The 19884-nt window shown below is 52.0% G+C and overlaps 1 protein-coding gene across 1 annotated transcript in view; it reads left to right on the top strand.

Moving 5' to 3' along the window:
• The window catches only part of LOC115115662 (mucin-2-like), a 106214-nt gene that overhangs the window by 38044 nt on the left and 48286 nt on the right, over positions 1–19884 (top strand). Inside the window, exons 4-7 of the mRNA XM_065027229.1 lie at positions 11978–12099; positions 12257–12309; positions 13934–14973; positions 18907–19124. Coding sequence (XP_064883301.1) covers positions 11978–12099; positions 12257–12309; positions 13934–14973; positions 18907–19124 — 1433 coding nt within the window. The remainder of the gene's footprint in view (positions 1–11977; positions 12100–12256; positions 12310–13933; positions 14974–18906; positions 19125–19884) is intronic.

Below are 19884 nucleotides of genomic sequence, written 5' to 3'. Positions count from 1 at the left end.
CTCCTCAGTTCCCCCACCCTCAGTCCTCTCTCTCTCCAACTACCTCCTCAGCTCCCCCACCCTCAGTCCTCTCTCTCTCCAACTACCTCCTCAGTTCCCCACCCTCAGTCCTCTCTTTCCAACGACCTCCTCAGTTCCCCCACCCTCAGTCCTCTCTCCAACGACCTCCTCAGTTCCCCCACCCTCAGTCCTCTCTCTCTCTAGCTACTTCCTCAGTTCACCCACCCTCAGTCCTCTCTCTCTCTAGATAACTACTTAGTTCACCCACCCTCAGTCCTCTCTCCAACGACCTCCTCAGTTCCCCCACCCTCAGTCCTCTCTCTCCAACGACCTGCTCAGTTCCCCACCCTCAGTACTCTCTCTCTCCAACGACCTCCTCAGTTCCCCACCCACAGTCCTCTTTCCAACGACCTCCTCAGTTCCCCCACCCTCAGTCCTCTCTCTTCTCAACTACCTCCTCAGTTCCCCCACCCTCAGTCCTCTCTCTCTCCAACGACCTGCTCAGTTCCCCCACCCTCAGTACTCTCTCCCTCCAACGACCTCCTCAGTTCCCCCACCCTCAGTCCTCTCTCTCTCCAACGACCTCTTCAGTTCCCCCACCCTCAGTCCTCTCTCTCTCTAGCTACCTCCTCAGTTCCCCCACCCTCAGTCCTCTCTCTCTCTAACTACCTCCTCAGTTCCCCCACCCTCAGTCCTCTCTCTCTCTAATTACCTCCTCAGTTCCCCACCTCAGTCCTCTCTCTCTAACTACCTCCTCAGTTCCCCACCCTCAGTCCTCTCTCTCTCTAACTACCTCCTCAGTTCCCCACCCTCAGTCCTCTCTCCAACGACCTCCTCAGTTCCCCCACCCTCAGTCCTCTCTCTCTCTAGCTACCTCCTCAGTTCCCCCACCCTCAGTCCCCTCTCTCTCCAACGACCTCCTCAGTTCCCTCACCCTCAGTCCTCTCTCTCTCCAACTACCTCCTCAGTTCCCCCACCCTCAGTCCTCTCTATCTCCAACTACCTCCTCAGTTCCCCCACCCTCAGTCCTCTCTCTCTCCAACGACCTCCTCAGTTCCCCCACCCTCAGTCCTCTCTCTCCAACTACCTCCTCAGCTCCCCACCCTCAGTCCTCTCTCTCCCAACTACCTCCTCAGTTCCCCCACCCTCAGTCCTCTTTCCAACGACCTCCTCAGTTCCCCCACCCTCAGTCCTCTCTCCAACGACCTCCTCAGTTCCCCCACCCTCAGTCCTCTCTCTCTCTAGCTACTTCCTCAGTTCACCCACCCTCAGTCCTCTCTCTCTCTAGATAACTACTTAGTTCACCCACCCTCAGTCCTCTCTCCAACGACCTCCTCAGTTCCCCCACCCTCAGTCCTCTCTCTCTCCAACGACCTGCTCAGTTCCCCCACCCTCAGTACTCTCTCTCTCCAACGACCTCCTCAGTTCCCCACCCACAGTCCTCTTTCCAACGACCTCCTCAGTTCCCCCACCCTCAGTCCTCTCTCTTCTCAACTACCTCCTCAGTTCCCCCCCCTCAGTCCTCTCTCTCCCAACGACCTGCTCAGTTCCCCCACCCTCAGTACTCTCTCCCTCCAACGACCTCCTCAGTTCCCCCACCCTCAGTCCTCTCTCTCTCCAACGACCTCTTCAGTTCCCCCACCCTCAGTCCTCTCTCTCTCTAGCTACCTCCTCAGTTCCCCACCCTCAGTCCTCTCTCTCTCCAACTACCTCCTCAGTTCCCCACCCTCAGTCCTCTCTCTCTCTCTAATTACCTCCTCAGTTCCCCCACCCTCAGTCCTCTCTCTCTAACTACCTCCTCAGTTCCCCCCACCCTCAGTCCTCTCTCTCTCTAACTACCTCCTCAGTTCCCCACCCTCAGTCCTCTCTCCAACGACCTCCTCAGTTCCCCCACCCTCAGTCCTCTCTCTCTCTAGCTACCTCCTCAGTTCCCCACCCTCAGTCCCCTCTCTCCAACGACCTCCTCAGTTCCCTCACCCTCAGTCCTCTCTCTCTCCAACTACCTCCTCAGTTCCCCACCCTCAGTCCTCTCTCTCTCCAACTACCTCCTCAGTTCCCCCACCCTCAGTCCTCTCTTTCTCCAACTACCTCCTCAGTTCCCCCACCCGTAGTCCTCCCTCTTTCCAACGACCTCCTTAGTTCCCCCACCCTCAGTCCTCTCTCTCTCCAACTACCTCCCAGTTCCCCACCCTCAGTCCTCTCTCTCTCCAACTACCTCCTCAGTTCCCCCACCCTCAGTCCTCTTTCCAACGACCTCCTCAGTTCCCCCACCCTCAGTCCTCTCTCCAACGACCTCCTCAGTTCCCCCACCCTCAGTCCTCTCGCTCTCCAACTACCTCCCCAGTTCCCCACCCTCAGTCCTCTCTCTCCAACTACCTCCTCAGTTCCCCACCCTCAGTCCTCTTTCCAACGACCTCCTCAGTTCCCCCACCCTCAGTCCTCTCTCCAACGACCTCATCAGTTCCCCCACCCTCAGTCCTCTCTCTCTCAACGACCTGCTCAGTTCCCCACCCTCAGTCCTCTTTCCAACGACCTCCTCAGTTCCCCCACCCTCAGTCCTCTCTCCAACGACCTCATCAGTTCCCCCACCCTCAGTCCTCTCTCTCCAACGACCTGCTCAGTTCCCCAGCCTCAGTACTCTCTCTCTCCAACGACCTCCTCAGTTCCCCCACCCTCAGTCCTCTCTCTCTCCAACTACCTCCCCAGTTCCCCCACCCTCAGTCCTCTCTCTCTCCAACTACCTCCTCAGTTCCCCACCCTCAGTCCTCTTTCCAACGACCTCCTCAGTTCCCCACCCTCAGTCCTCTCTCCAACGACCTCATCAGTTCCCCCACCCTCAGTCCTCTCTCTCTCCAACGACCTGCTCAGTTCCCCCAGCCTCAGTACTCTCTCTCTCCAACGACCTCCTCAGTTCCCCCACCCTCAGTCCTCTCTCTCTCCAACGACCTCCTCAGTTCCCCCACCCTCAGTCCTCTCTCTCTCCAATGACCTCTTCAGTTCCCCACCCTCAGTCCTCTTTCCAACGACCTCCTCAGTTCCCCACCCTCAGTCCTCTCTCCAACGACCTCCTCAGTTCCCCCCACCCTCAGTACTCTCTCCAACGACCTCCTCAGTTCCCCACCCTCAGTCCTCTCTCTCTCCAACGACCTCCTCAGTTCCCCCACCCTCAGTCCTCTCTCTCTCCAACGACCTCCTCAGTTCCCCCACCCTCAGTCCTCTCTCTCTCCAACTACCTCCTCAGCTCCCCCACCCTCAGTCCTCTCTCTCTCCAACTACCTCCTCAGTTCCCCCACCCTCAGTCCTCTTTCCAACGACCTCCTCAGTTCCCCCACCCTCAGTCCTCTCTCCAACGACCTCCTCAGTTCCCCCACCCTCAGTCCTCTCTCTCTCTAGCTACTTCCTCAGTTCACCCACCCTCAGTCCTCTCTCTCTCTAGATAACTACTTAGTTCACCCACCCTCAGTCCTCTCTCCAACGACCTCCTCAGTTCCCCCACCCTCAGTCCTCTCTCTCTCCAACGACCTGCTCAGTTCCCCCACCCTCAGTACTCTCTCTCTCCAACGACCTCCTCAGTTCCCCCACCCACAGTCCTCTTTCCAACGACCTCCTCAGTTCCCCCACCCTCAGTCCTCTCTCTTCTCAACTACCTCCTCAGTTCCCCCACCCTCAGTCCTCTCTCTCTCCAACGACCTGCTCAGTTCCCCCACCCTCAGTACTCTCTCCCTCCAACGACCTCCTCAGTTCCCCACCCTCAGTCCTCTCTCTCTCCAACGACCTCTTCAGTTCCCCCACCCTCAGTCCTCTCTCTCTCTAGCTACCTCCTCAGTTCCCCCACCCTCAGTCCTCTCTCTCTCTAACTACCTCCTCAGTTCCCCCACCCCCTCAGTCCTCTCTCTCTCTCTAATTACCTCCTCAGTTCCCCACCCTCAGTCCTCTCTCTCTAACTACCTCCTCAGTTCCCCACCCTCAGTCCTCTCTCTCTCTAACTACCTCCTCAGTTCCCCACCCTCAGTCCTCTCTCCAACTACCTCCTCAGTTCCCCCACCCTCAGTCCTCTCTCTCTCTAGCTACCTCCTCAGTTCCCCCACCCTCAGTCCCTCTCTCTCCAACGACCTCCTCAGTTCCCTCACCCTCAGTCCTCTCTCTCTCCAACTACCTCCTCAGTTCCCCCACCCTCAGTCCTCTCTATCTCCAACTACCTCCTCAGTTCCCCCACCCTCAGTCCTCTCTCTCTCCAACTACCTCCTCAGTTCCCCCACCCTCAGTCCTCTCTATCTCCAACTACCTCCTCAGTTCCCCCACCCTCAGTCCTCTCTCTCTCCAACTACCTCCTCAGTTCCCCCACCCACAGTCCTCTCTCCAACGACCTCCTCAGTTCCCCCACCCTCAGTCCTCTCTCTCTCTAGCTACCTCCTCAGTTCACCCACCCTCAGTCCTCTCTCTCTCTAGATAACTCCTCAGTTCACCTACCCTCAGTCCTCTCTCCAACGACCTCCTCAGTTCCCCCACCCTCAGTCCTCTCTCTCTCCAACGACCTGCTCAGTTCCCCCACCCTCAGTACTCTCTCTCTCCAACGACCTCTTCAGTTCCCCACCCTCAGTCCTCTCTCTCTCTAGCTACCTCCTCAGTTCCCCCACCCTCAGTCCTCTCTCTCTCTAACTACCTCCTCAGTTCCCCCACCCTCAGTCCTCTCTCTCTCTCTAATTACCTCCTCAGTTCCCCCACCCTCAGTCCTCTCTCTCTCTAACTACCTCCTCAGTTCCCCCACCCTCAGTCCTCTCTCCAACGACCTCCTCAGTTCCCCACCCTCAGTCCTCTCTCTCTAGCTACCTCCTCAGTTCACCCACCCTCAGTCCTCTCTCCAACGACCTCCTCAGTTCCCCACCCTCAGTCCTCTCTCCTATGACCTCCTCAGTTCCCCCACCCTCAGGCCTCTCTCTCTCCAACGACCTGCTCAGTTCCCCCACCCTCAGTACTCTCTCCCTCCAACGACCTCCTCAGTTCCCCCACCCTCAGTCCTCTCTCTCTCCAACGACCTCCTCAGTTCCCCCACCCTCAGTCCTCTCTCTCTCCAACGACCTCTTCAGTTCCCCCACCCTCAGTCCTCTCTCTTCTCAACTACCTCCTCAGTTCCCCCACCCTCAGTCCTCTCTCTCTCAACGACCTCCTTAGTTCCCCCACCCTCAGTCCTCTCTCTCTCTAGCTACCTCCTCAGTTCCCCACCCCCAGTCCTCTCTCTCTCTAACTACCTCCTCAGTTCCCCCACCCTCAGTCCTCTCTCTCTCTAACTACCTCCTCAGTTCCCCCACCCTCAGTCCTCTCTCTCTCTCTAATTACCTCCTCAGTTCCCCCACCCTCAGTCCTCTCTCCAACGACCTCCTCAGTTCCCCCACCCTCAGTCCTCTCTCTCTCTCTAATTACCTCCTCAGTTCCCCCACCCTCAGTCCTCTCTCTCTCTAACTACCTCCTCAGTTCCCCCACCCTCAGTCCTCTCTCCAACGACCTCCTCAGTTCCCCCACCCTCAGTCCTCTCTCTCTAGCTACCTCCTCAGTTCCCCCACCCTCAGTCCTCTCTCTCTCCAATGACCTCCTCAGTTCCCTCACCCTCAGTCCTCTCTCTCTCCAATTACCTCCTCAGTTCCCCCACCCTCAGTCCTCTCTATCTCCAACTACCTCCTCAGTTCCCCACCCTCAGTCCTCTCTCTCTCCAACTACCTCCTCAGTTCCCCACCCTCAGTCCTCTTTCCAACGACCTCCCCAGTTCCCCCACCCTCAGTCCTCTCTCCAACGACCTCCTCAGTTCCCCCACCCTCAGTCCTCTCTCTCTCTAGCTACCTCCTCAGTTCACCCACCCTCAGTCCTCTCTCTCTCTAGATAACTCCTCATTTCACCTACCCTCAGTCCTCTCTCTCCAACGACCTCCTCAGTTCCCCACCCTCAGTCCTCTCTCTCTCCAACGACCTGCTCAGTTCCCCACCCTCAGTCCTCTCTCTCTCCAACGACCTCCTTAGTTCCCCCACCCTCAGTCCTCTCTCTCTCTAGCTACCTCCTCAGTTCCCCCACCCCAGTCCTCTCTCTCTCTAACTACCTCCTCAGTTCCCCCACCCTCAGTCCTCTCTCTCTCTAACTACCTCCTCAGTTCCCCCACCCTCAGTCCTCTCTCTCTCTCTAATTACCTCCTCAGTTCCCCACCCTCAGTCCTCTCTCCAACGACCTCCTCAGTTCCCCCACCCTCAGTCCTCTCTCTCTCTCTAAATACCTCCTCAGTTCCCCCACCCTCAGTCCTCTCTCTCTCTAACTACCTCCTCAGTTCCCCCACCCTCAGTCCTCTCTCCAACGACCTCCTCAGTTCCCCCACCCTCAGTCCTCTCTCTCTAGCTACCTCCTCAGTTCCCCACCCTCAGTCCTCTCTCTCTCCAATGACCTCCTCAGTTCCCTCACCCTCAGTCCTCTCTCTCTCCAACTACCTCCTCAGTTCCCCCACCCTCAGTCCTCTCTATCTCCAACTACCTCCTCAGTTCCCCCCACCCTCAGTCCTCTCTCTCTCCAACTACCTCCTCAGTTCCCCCACCCTCAGTCCTCTTTCCAACGACCTCCCCAGTTCCCCACCCTCAGTCCTCTCCAACGACCTCCTCAGTTCCCCCACCCTCAGTCCTCTCTCTCTCTAGCTACCTCCTCAGTTCACCCACCCCTCAGTCCTCTCTCTCTCTAGATAACTCCTCATTTCACCTACCCTCAGTCCTCTCTCCAACGACCTCCTCAGTTCCCCCACCCTCAGTCCTCTCTCTCTCCAACGACCTGCTCAGTTCCCCACCCTCAGTACTCTCTCGCTCCAACGACCTCCTCAGTTCCCCACCCTCAGTACTCTCTCTCGCTCCAACGACCTCCTCAGTTCCCCACCCTCAGTCCTCTCTCTCTCCAACGACCTCTTCAGTTCCCCCACCCTCAGTCCTCTCTCTTCTCAACTACCTCCTCAGTTCCCCCACCCTCAGTCCTCTCTCTCTCCAACGACCTCCTCAGTTCCCCACCCTCAGTCCTCTCTCTCTCTAGCTACCTCCTCAGTTCCCCCACCCCAGTCCTCTCTCTCTCTAACTACCTCCTCAGTTCCCCACCCTCAGTCCTCTCTCTCTCTAACTACCTCCTCAGTTCCCCACCCTCAGTCCTCTCTCTCTAGCTACCTCCTCAGTTCACCCACCCTCAGTCCTCTCTCCAACGACCTCCTCAGTTCCCCCACCCTCAGTCCTCTCTCCAACGACCTCCTCAGTTCCCCCCCTAGTCCTCTCTCTCTCTAGATAACTCCTCAGTTCACCCACCCTCAGTCCTCTCTCTCTCCAACGACCTCCTTAGTTCCCCACCCTCAGTCCTCTCTCTCTCTAGCTACCTCCTCAGTTCCCCACCCCCAGTCCTCTCTCTCTCTAACTACCTCCTCAGTTCCCCCACCCTCAGTCCTCTCTCTCTCTAACTACCTCCTCAGTTCCCCCACCCTCAGTCCTCTCTCTCTCTCTAATTACCTCCTCAGTTCCCCACCCTCAGTCCTCTCTCCAACGACCTCCTCAGTTCCCCACCCTCAGTCCTCTCTCTCTCTCTAATTACCTCCTCAGTTCCCCACCCTCAGTCCTCTCTCTCTCTAACTACCTCCTCAGTTCCCCCACCCTCAGTCCTCTCTCCAACGACCTCCTCAGTTCCCCACCCTCAGTCCTCTCTCTCTAGCTACCTCCTCAGTTCCTCCACCCTCAGTCCTCTCTCTCTCCAATGACCTCCTCAGTTCCCTCACCCTCAGTCCTCTCTCTCTCCAACTACCTCCTCAGTTCCCCACCCTCAGTCCTCTCTATCTCCAACTACCTCCTCAGTTCCCCACCCTCAGTCCTCTCTCTCTCCAACTACCTCCTCAGTTCCCCCACCCTCAGTCCTCTTTCCAACGACCTCCCCAGTTCCCCCACCCTCAGTCCTCTCTCCAACGACCTCCTCAGTTCCCCCACCCTCAGTCCTCTCTCTCTCTAGCTACCTCCTCAGTTCACCCACCCTCAGTCCTCTCTCTCTCTAGATAACTCCTCATTTCACCTACCCTCAGTCCTCTCTCCAACGACCTCCTCAGTTCCCCCACCCTCAGTCCTCTCTCTCTCCAACGACCTGCTCAGTTCCCCACCCTCAGTACTCTCTCGCTCCAACGACCTCCTCAGTTCCCCACCCTCAGTCCTCTCTCTCTCCAACGACCTCCTCAGTTCCCCACCCTCAGTCCTCTCTCTCTCCAACGACCTCTTCAGTTCCCCCCACCCTCAGTCCTCTCTCTTCTCAACTACCTCCTCAGTTCCCCACCCTCAGTCCTCTCTCTCTCAACGACCTCCTCAGTTCCCCCACCCTCAGTCCTCTCTCTCTCTAGCTACCTCCTCAGTTCCCCCACCCCAGTCCTCTCTCTCTCTAACTACCTCCTCAGTTCCCCCACCCTCAGTCCTCTCTCTCTCTAACTACCTCCTCAGTTCCCCCACCCTCAGTCCTCTCTCTCTAGCTACCTCCTCAGTTCACCCACCCTCAGTCCTCTCTCCAACGACCTCCTCAGTTCCCCACCCTCAGTCCTCTCTCCAACGACCTCCTCAGTTCCCCCCTAGTCCTCTCTCTCTCTAGATAACTCCTCAGTTCACCCACCCTCAGTCCTCTCTCCAACGACCTCCTCAGTTCCCCACCCTCAGTCCTCTCTCCAACGACCTCCTCAGTTCCCCACCCTCAGTCCTCTCTCTCTCCAACGACCTGCTCAGTTCCCCCACCCTCAGTCCTCTCTCTCTCCAACGACCTCCTCAGTTCCCCCACCTCAGTCCTCTCTCTCTAGCTACCTCCTCAGTTCACCCACCCTCAGTCCTCTCTCCAACGACCTCCTCAGTTCCCCACCCTCAGTCCTCTCTCCAACGACCTCCTCAGTTCCCCCACCCTCAGTCCTCTCTCTCTCCAACGACCTCCTCAGTTCCCCACCCTCAGTCCTCTCTCTCTAGCTACCTCCTCAGTTCACCCCACCCTCAGTCCTCTCTCCAACGACCTCCTCAGTTCCCCCACCCTCAGTCCTCTCTCTCTCCAACGACCTGCTCAGTTCCCCACCCTCAGTCCTCTCTCTCTCTAACTACCTCCTCAGTTCCCCACCCTCAGTCCTCTCTCTCTCCAACGACCTGCTCAGTTCCCCACCCTCAGTCCTCTCTCTCTCTAACTACCTCCTCAGTTCCCCCACCCTCAGTCCTCTCTCTCTCTAACTACCTCCTCAGTTCCCCCACCCTCAGTCCTCTCTCTCTCTAATTACCTCCTCAGTTCCCCCACCCTCAGTCCTCTCTCTCTCTAACTACCTCCTCAGTTCCCCCACCCTCAGTCCTCTCTCTCTCTAACGACCTCCTCAGTCCTCTCTCTCTCTAACGACCTCCTCAGTCCTCTCTCTTCTCAACCCCTGCCCCTCTAAACATCTGTCAAACTCTCATTCCCAGGTAGTCCAGTTCCTCTAAAGGACAGAACATCAAAAATCATTAACCTCCTGAATCTACTGGTTACATCTCCTTCTACCTTCTCAAACCATGTACCCTCTCAAAACGGGCTAATCTCAAGTCCCTGCCCCTCTACCATGTCGATACTATTGATGTTGAAGCACTGTTTGTGGAAGAAAAATATCTAAAAGTTATTCAGCTATTCAAACTCTTGAGTTTTTTTGCTCAGATTTTTCACAACAGTCTGGGAGTTGCAGGTTCAATCTTCAAATTCTCTGTATCAGACAGCTAGTCCCCTCGACCTGTCTCTTAGGACAGTCCAGTTTCCCAGACAGCTAGTCCCCTCGAGCTGTCTCTTAGGACAGTCCAGTTTCCCAGACAGCTCGTCCCCTCGACCTGTCTCTTACGACAGTCCAGTTTCCCAGGATGTTTTCTGTCTTTCCTTGTCTTTCACTCTAAAAAATGAGTGCTGTGTGAAGTCTTTACTAAGGACAGGAGAGGAGGGCTGTTTACTAAGGACAGGAGAGGAGTGCTGTCTACTAAGGACAGGAGAGGAGGGCTGTCTACTAAGCACAGGAGAGGAGGGCTGTTTACTAAGGACAGGAGAGGAGGGCTGGCTACTAAGGTCAGGAGAGGAGGGCTGGCTACTAAGGTCAGGAGAGGAGGGCTGTCTACTGAGGACAGGAGAGGAGGGCTGTTTACTAAGGACAGGAGAGGATGGCTGGCTACTAAGGACAGGAGAGGAGGGCTGGCTACTAAGGACAGGAGAGGAGGGCTGGCTACTAAGGACAGGAGAGGAGGGCTGTTTACTAAGGACAGGAGAGGAGGGCTGTTTACTAAGGACAGGAGAGGAGGGCTGTTTACTAAGGACAGGAGAGGAGGGCTGTCTACTAAGGACAGGAGAGGAGGGCTGTCTACTAAGGACAGGAGAGGAGGGCTGTTTATTAAGGACAGGAGAGGAGGGCTGTTTACTAAGGACAGGAGAGGAGGGCTGGCTACTAAGGACAGGAGAGGAGGGCTGTTTACTAAGGACAGGAGAGGAGGGCTGTCTACTAAGGACAGGAGAGGAGGGCTGTTTATTAAGGACAGGAGATGAGGGCTGTTTACTAAGGACAGGAGAGGAGGGCTGTCTACTAAGGACAGGAGAGGAGGGCTGTCTACTAAGGACAGGAGAGGAGGGCTGTCTACTAAGGACAGGAGAGGAGGGCTGTTTACTAAGGACAGGAGAGGAGGGCTGTCTACTAAGGACAGGAGAGGAGGGCTGTTTATTAAGGACAGGAGAGGAGGGCTGTTTACTAAGGACAGGAGAGGAGGGCTGGCTACTAAGGACAGGAGAGGAGGCTGTTTACTAAGGACAGGAGAGGAGGGCTGGCTACTAAGGTCAGGAGAGGGAGGGCTGGCTACTAAGGACAGGAGAGTAGGGCTGTTTATTAAGGACAGGAGAGGAGGGCTGGCTACTAAGGACAGGAGAGGAGGGCTGTTTATTAAGGACAGGAGAGGAGGGCTGGCTACTAAGGACAGGAGAGGAGGGCTGGCTACTAAGGCCAGGAGAGGAGGGCTGGCTACTAAGGTCAGGAGAGGAGGGCTGTCTACTAAGGACAGGAAAGGAGGGCTGTCTACTAAGGACAGGAGGAGGGCTGTTTACTAAGGACAGGAGAGGAGGGCTGTTTACTAAGGACAGGAGAGGAGGGCTGTTTATTAAGGACAGGAGAGGAGGGCTGTTTACTAAGGACAGGAGAGGAGGGCTGTCTACTAAGGACAGGAGAGGAGGGCTGTTTACTAAGGACAGGAGAGGAGGGCTGTTTACTAAGGACAGGAGAGGAGGGCTGTTTACTAAGGACAGGAGAGGAGGGCTGTTTACTAAGGACAGGAGAGGAGGGCTGTTTACTAAGGACAGGAGAGGAGGGCTGTTTACTAAGGACAGGAGAGGAGGGCTGTCTACTAAGGACAGGAGAGGAGGGCTGTTTACTAAGGACAGGAGAGGAGGGCTGTTTACTAAGGACAGGAGAGGAGGGCTGTCTACTAAGGACAGGAGAAGGAGGGCTGTCTACCAAGGACAGGAGAGGAGGGCTGTTTACCAAGGACAGGAGAGGAGGGCTGTTTACCAAGGACAGGAGAGGAGGGCTGTCTACTAAGGACAGGAGAAGGAGGGCTGTACCAAGGACAGGAGAGGAGGGCTGTACACTAAGGACAGGAGAGGAGGGCTGTTTACTAAGGACAGGAGAGGAGGGCTGTTTACTAAGGACAGGAGAGGAGGGCTGTCTACTAAGGACAGGAGAGGAGGGCTGGCTACTAAGGACAGGAGAGAGGGCTGTTTACTAAGGACAGGAGAGGAGGGCTGTTTACTAAGGACAGGAGAGGAGGGCTCTCTCTCTATCGCCCTCACTATCTATCTCTCTCCTTCTGCCCGTCTCTCGCTGTCCCTCTCCCCCCTCATTATCTCTCCCCCTCTCTCTCTCTCTCCCTCTCCCCCCCCCACTCTCTCCGTAACAGTGTGTATGTTTGGTTGTTCTCTCTAGCTGAGGATGTGGAGTTGAGGAGGTACTGTGCCTCGCTGTTTGCTGTGTCATCCTGCGGGGGCAGCGCTGAGCCAGAGCCCTCACCTGGATCGTGTCTGAGCATAGAGGAGTTAGATGAGGAGGTGAGTCTTAAGAGGCCTCTTAAACCACCCTCCAATATCTGCTGTTACTATGGAGACACACACACACACACACACATACACACACACACACACACACACGCACACAGGCCTGTCTGCGAATAGGATTTACTTCTCTCTCTCTTTTCGTTCTTCACAGACAGTTAGAGACAGAGGGTTTGTTACTGAACAGAAGGCAGAAGACAACACAAAGTAAGACAAAGGTTTCCTCTGAAGCCACAGCAACAATCTCAAGCTCATCATTCTGGCCTTGAAGTGGCAACATCACATATTTCATTATATATCAACTTAACTTGGCAGAGGTGGACTGACCTTTTAGAGGAGAGAGAGGGAACACTGTGGATAGAGGAGGGCTGGGTGTTTAGAGGAACACTGGATAGAGGAGGGCTGGGTGTTTAGAGGGAACACTGTGGATAGAGGAGGGCTGGGTGTTTAGAGGGAACACTGTGGATAGAGGTGGGCTGGGTGTTTAGAGGGAACACTGTGGATAGAGGAGGGCTGGGTGTTTAGAGGGAACACTGTGGATAGAGGAGGGCTGGGTGTTTAGAGGGAACACTGTGGATAGAGGAGGGCTGGGTGTTTAGAGGGAACACTGGATAGAGGAGGGCTGGGTGTTTAGAGGGAACACTGGATAGAGGAGGGCTGGGTGTTTAGAGGAACACTGTGGATAGAGGAGGGCTGGGTTTTTTAGAGGGAACACTGTGGATAGAGGAGGGCTGGGTATTTAGAGGAACACTGTGGATAGAGGAGGGCTGGGTGTTTAGAGGGAACACTGGATAGAGGAGGGCTGGGTGTTTAGAGGGAACACTGGATAGAGGAGGGCTGGGTGTTTAGAGGGAACACTGTGGATAGAGGAGGGCTGGGTGTTTAGAGGGAACACTGTGGATAGAGGAGGGCTGGGTGTTTAGAGGGAACACTGGATAGAGGAGGGCTGGGTGTTTAGAGGAACACTGTGGATAGAGGAGGGCTGGGTGTTTAGAGGGAACACTGTGGATAGAGGAGGGCTGGGTGTTTAGAGGGAACACTGTGGATAGAGGAGGGCTGGGTGTTTAGAGGGAACACTGTGGATAGAGGAGGGCTGGGTGTTTAGAGGAACACTGTGGATAGAGGAGGGCTGGGTGTTTAGAGGAACACTGTGGATAGAGGAGGGCTGGGTGTTTAGAGGAACACTGGATAGAGGAGGGCTGGGTGTTTAGAGGGAACACTGTGGATAGAGGAGGGCTGGGTGTTTAGAGAAGAGGTCCATGACTGTTGAATTGATTTATGGATGTTTGAATCTATCTATCTATCTATCTATCTATCTATCTATCTATCTATCTATCTATCTATCTATCTATCTATCTATCTATCTATCTATCTATCTATCTATCTATCTATCTATCTATCTATTCAATTCAAGGGCTTTATTGGCATAGGAAACATGTGTTAACATTGCCAAAGCAAGTGAGGTAGATAATATATCAAGTGAAATAAACAATAAAAATGAACAGTAAACATTACACATACAGAAGTTTCAAAACAATAAAGACGATCCAAATGTCATATTATATATTTATAGTGTTTTAACAATGTACAAATGGTTAAAGAACACAAGATAAAATAAATAAGCATAAATATGGGTTGTATTTACAATGGTGTTTGTTCTTCACTGGTATCTATCTATCTATCTATCTATCTATCTATCTATCTATCTATCTATCTATCTATCTATCTATCTATCTATCTATCTATCTATCTATCTATCTATCTATCTATCTATCTATCTATCTATCTATCTATCTATCTATCTATCTATCTATCTATCTATCTATCTCAGGCAAGAGGAAGTCAATGCAATTGGAGGTCCTAACCTGTCCCACAATGCATTGTCCCAGGGAGCCATGTTGTCTGGGTCTCCAGTGACCTGGTCACCTCGCCCTCCATCGGTCTCTAAAGTGGGGACCACTCAGATACCACAACCTGACCACACTAGTGTACGGTCTCCAAGGTCCACCACTGCGTCACCTCAGCCCAGTGGACCAAAGACCCCTGGGTCGTCAACCAAGACACCAGCCACGTCAACACGAACAGACTGCTCTTACAACCTCCATCAGTCAACTCTAGACCCCTCATCCCCCAGCCCTTCTCCCTCTACACCCAATCCAGAGCTCTTATCTGCAGGGCCCCCATTCTCTCTGTCTCCCTCTCCACCCTCTCTCCACTCCCTCAGATCCACATTCACTCTCTCACCTTCGAGCCTCTTGGAGCCAGAGTCACCTCCGTTACCCAAAGGTCTTCAGGCCTCCAGGTTTATTTACCCCAAACACCTGCCTGACAGGTTGTCACCTCCAAAACCTCTCTCCCTGAAGTCTCAGTCATCGCCGTCACCACCAGAGCCCTTATCGTCCGCCTTGCCGTACTCTCAGTCACCTAGGAAACGATTATCCAGCAGGTCACAAAATACCAAGTCACCTAGTGACCCTCTCTCTCCCGTGTCACCAGGAAGTCCTGCGTCCTACAGGTCACCTCCAAAACCCTTATCCACCATGTCACCGTCAACGCCTCCAGATGCTCTGTCCTCTAGGAAGGTGTTGATTCCATCACAAGAGGAACCCTTATCCACCATGTCACCGTCAACGCCTCCAGATGCTCTGTCCTCTAGGAAGGTGTTGATTCCATCACAAGAGGAACCCTTATCCACCCAGTTAGCCATGTCATCCCACCCCTCTCCTTCTCTTTCCCTGATGAGTGACCCACCACCACACTCCTCTGACACACTGACAAACTACAGCTCCCAGCAGACACCACGAGTGCTCTCAGGGTCAGGGATCAGAAAGTCACACAGTCCAGCTCTCTTTCCCAGGATGCCTGCAACAGGTAAATGTGTGTGTCTGTGTGTCTGTGTGTCTGTGTGTCTGTGTGTCTGTGTGTCTGTGTGTCTGTGTCTGTGTGTCTGTGTGTCTGTGTCTGTGTCTGTGTGTGTGTGTGTGTGTGTGTGTGTGTGTGTGTGTGTGTGTGGGAGTCAGATCAGCAGGATATGAGGACTTGCTGTATGTCTCCTAGTTTTCAGGATTAGTCTAGAGACAGTTTTCTGTTCAATATGTTGTGTTTCTGTCTGTGACAGTAAAGGCTGTTGTTCTCCTCTGCTGTCAGAAACAATTTAGCTTCAGCCATTAAAAGTGTTCTTTATTTTTTTAATATCGATTAAGGTTTTAAGTAAATAGCTGACATAGTAATATAACAGGCGGGATTCTAATTACACCGTGAGGAATGGCCCCTAGGACACACAGCCATTACTAATGCATTAGACCCTGAGCGGCTTGGAGAGGAGCTGCCATGGCCTCTCTTTACAAACACTCTACCAGCCAGCTACTGTACTAAATACTGTGGTCTAAACCGGTCCCAATTCACCAGAACACTGCCTCTCTACCAACCAGCTACTGTACTAAATACTGTGGTCTAAACCGGTCCCAATTCACCAGAACACTGCCTCTCTACCAGCCAGCTACTGTACTAAATACTGTGGTCTAAACCGGTCCCAATTCACCAGAACACTGCCTCTCTACCAACCAGCTACTGTACTAAATACTGTGGTCTAAACCGGTCCCAATTCACCAGAACACTGCCTCTCTACCAACCAGCTACTGTACTAAATACTGTGGTCTAAACCGGTCCCAATTCACCAGAACACTGCCTCTCTACCAACCAGCTACTGTACTAAATACTGTGGTCTAAACCGGTCCCAATTCACCAGAACACTGCCTCTCTACCAACCAGCTACTGTACTAAATACTGTGGTCTAAACCGGTCCCAATTCACCAGAACACTGCCTCTCTACCAACCAGCTACTGTACTAAATACTGTGGTCTAAACCGGTCCCAATTCACCAGAACACTGCCTCTCTACCAACCAGCTACTGTACTAAATACTGTGGTCTAAACCGGTCCAATTCACCAGAACACTGCCTCTCTACCAACCAGCTACTGTACTAAATACTGTGGTCTAAACCGGTCCCAATTCACCAGAACACTGCCTCTCTACCAACCAGCTACTGTACTAAATACTGTGGTCTAAACCGGTCCCAATTCACCAGAACACTGCCTCTCTACCAGCCAGCTACTGTACTAAATACTGTGGTCTAAACCGGTCCCAATTCACCAGAACACACTGCCTCTCTACCAGCCAGCTACTGTACTAAATACTGTGGTCTAAACCGGTCCCAATTCACCAGAACACACTGCCTCTCTACCAGCCAGCTACTGTACTAAATACTGTGGTCTAAACCGGTCCCAATTCACCAGAACACTGCCTCTCTACCAACCAGCTACTGTACTAAATACTGTGGTCTAAACCGGTCCCAATTCACCAGAACACTGCCTCTCTACCAACCAGCTACTGTACTAAATACTGTGGTCTAAACCGGTCCCAATTCACCAGAACACTGCCTCTCTACCAACCAGCTACTGTACTAAATACTGTGGTCTAAACCGGTCCCAATTCACCAGAACACTGCCTCTCTACCAACCAGCTACTGTACTAAATACTGTGGTCTAAACCGGTCCCAATTCACCAGATCACCACGTTTGACATTATTTCTTAAGTTCCTCCTGCGTATGTACCTCAGTGTTTAGAGAGGGTATACTGCGTATGTACCTCAGTGTTTAGAGAGGGTATACTGCGTATGTACCTCAGTGTTTAGAGAGGGTATACTGCGTATGTACCTCAGTGTTTAGAGAGGGTATACTGCGTATGTACCTCAGTGTTTAGAGAGGGTATACTGCGTATGTACCTCAGTGTTTAGAGAGGGTATACTGCGTATGTACCTCAGTGTTTAGAGAGGGTATACTGCGTATGTACCTCAGTGTTTAGAGAGGGTATACTGCATATGTACCTCAGTGTTTAGAGAGGGTATACTGCGTATGTACCTCAGTGTTTAGAGAGGGTATACTGCGTATGTACCTCAGTGTTTAGAGAGGGTATACTGCGTATGTACCTCAGTGTTTAGAGAGGGTATACTGCGTATGTACCTCAGTGTTTAGAGAGGGTATACTGCGTATGTACCTCAGTGTTTAGAGAGGGTATACTGCGTATGTACCTCAGTGTTTAGAGAGGGTATACTGCGTACGTACCTCAGTGTTTAGAGAGGGTATACTGCATACATACCTCAGTGTTTAGAGAGGGTATACTGTATACATACCTCAGTGTTTAGAGAGGGTATACTGCATACGTACCTCAGTGTTTAGAGAGGGTATACTGCATATGTACCTCAGTGTTTAGAGAGGGTATACTGTATACATACCTCAGTGTTTAGAGAGGGTATACTGCATACATACCTCAGTGTTTAGAGAGGGTATACTGCATACGTACCTCAGTGTTTAGAGAGGGTATACTGTATACATACCTCAGTGTTTAGAGAGGGTATACTGCATACATACCTCAGTGTTTAGAGAGGGTATACTGCATATGTACCTCAGTGTTTAGAGAGGGTATACTGCATACGTACCTCAGTGTTTAGAGAGGGTATACTGTATACATACCTCAGTGTTTAGAGAGGGTATACTGCATACATACCTCCGTGTTTAGAGAGGGTATACTGCATATGTACCTCAGTGTTTAGAGAGGGTATACTGCGTACGTACCTCCGTGTTTAGAGAGGGTATACTGCATATGTACCTCAGTGTTTAGAGAGGGTATACTGCGTACGTACCTCAGTGTTTAGAGAGGGTATACTGCGTATGTACCTCAGTGTTTAGAGAGGGTATACTGCGTAATGATTGCCTGTTATGATTGCTTTCCCCATACAGATTGTGATTGGTTGATACTGGTATGTTTATGTTAATTTCCCCATGCAGATTGTGATTGGTTGATACTGGTATGTTTATGTTAATTTCCCCATGCAGATTGTGATTGGTTGATACTGGTATATTTATGTTCATTTCCCCATGCAGATTGTGATTGGTTGATACTGGTATATTTATGTTCATTTCCCCATACAGATTGTGATTGGTTGTGATTGGTTGATACTGGTACATGTTCATTTCCCCGTACAGATTGTGATTGGTTGATACTGGTACATGTTCATTTCCCCATACAGATTGTGATTGGTTGATACTGGTACATGTTCATTTCCCCGTACAGATTGTGATTGGTTGATACTGGTACATGTTCATTTCCCTGTACAGATTGTGATTGGTTGATACTGGTACATGTTCATTTCCCCATACAGATTGCGATTGGTTGATACTGGTACATGTTCATTTCCCCATACAGATTGTGATTGGTTGATACTGGTACATGTTCATTTCCCCGTACAGATTGCGATTGGTTGATACTGGTACATGTTCATTTCCCTGTACAGATTGTGATTGGTTGATACTGGTACATGTTCATTTCCCCGTACAGATTGCGATTGGTTGATACTGGTACATGTTCATTTCCCCGTACAGATTGTGATTGGTTGATACTGGTACATGTTCATTTCCCCGTACAGATTGCGATTGGTTGATACTGGTACATGTTCATTTCCCCATACAGATTGTGATTGGTTGATACTGGTACATGTTCATTTCCCCGTACAGATTGCGATTGGTTGATACTGGTACATGTTCATTTCCCCGTACAGATTGTGATTGGTTGATACTGGTACATGTTCATTTCCCCGTACAGATTGTGATTGGTTGATACTGGTACATGTTCATTTCCCCGTACAGATTGTGATTGGTTGATACTGGTACATGTTGATTTCCCCATACAGATTGCTATTGGTTGATACTGGTACATGTTCATTTCCCTGTACACATGTTGACACAGAGTCATCCAGTGACAGCCCGGGCCTGACGCCCTGCGAAGAAGACTCCTCAGACGAGGAGATGAAGATGGATGGATGTTTAGAGGAGTGGGGGGGTAGTGCGGAGCACAGATGCTCTACCTTCCTCTCTCCCACCCTTCTCCCAGAGGGTTCCCCTGTCTTCCTAACAGCCCTGGACCCAGAACCAGAGACAGGAGAGCTGGTCCCAGAACCATCCATGGTGAGTTAGATTCTATAGAGGGAGAGATGGATATATTATGACACTAGTGGACACATTGAGTCTAGAGACATTGAGACTAGTGGACACATTCAGTCTAGAGTCATTGAGACTAGAGACATTGAGATTAGTGGACACATTGAGACTAGAGACATTGAGACTAGAGACATTGAGACTAGAGGCATTGAGACTAGAGGCATTGAGACTAGTGGGCACATTGTGTCTAGAGACATTGAGACTAGAGACATTGAGAATAGTGGACACATTGAGTCCAGAGACATTGAGTCTAGGGACATTGAGACTAGAGACATTGCGACTAGTGGACACATTGAGACTAGAGACATTGAGACTAGAGATATTGAGACTAGTGGACACATTGAGTCTAGAGACATTGAGTCTAGAGACATTGAGTCTAGAGACATTGAGACTAGTGGACACATTGAGACTAGAGACATTGAGATTAGGGACATTGAGACTAGAGACATTGAGACTAGAGACATTGAGACTAGAGACATTGAGACTAGTGGACATTGAGATTAGATACATTGAGACTAGAGACATTGAGACTAGAGACATTGAGACTAGAGACATTGAGACTAGAGACATTGAGACTAGTGGACACATTGAAATTAGGGACATTGTGACTAGGGGACACATTCAGTCTAGAGACATTGAGACGAGACATTGTGACTTGTGGACACATTCAGTCTAGAGACATTGAGACAAGAGACATTGTGACTTGTGGACACATTCAGTCTAGAGA

This window comes from Oncorhynchus nerka, linkage group LG14, assembly GCF_034236695.1.
Source record: "Oncorhynchus nerka isolate Pitt River linkage group LG14, Oner_Uvic_2.0, whole genome shotgun sequence".
Taxonomy (NCBI): Eukaryota; Metazoa; Chordata; class Actinopteri; order Salmoniformes; family Salmonidae; genus Oncorhynchus; species Oncorhynchus nerka.
The sequence above is the reverse complement of the archived record's forward strand: the minus strand, read 5'-3'. Positions and strand labels throughout refer to the sequence as shown.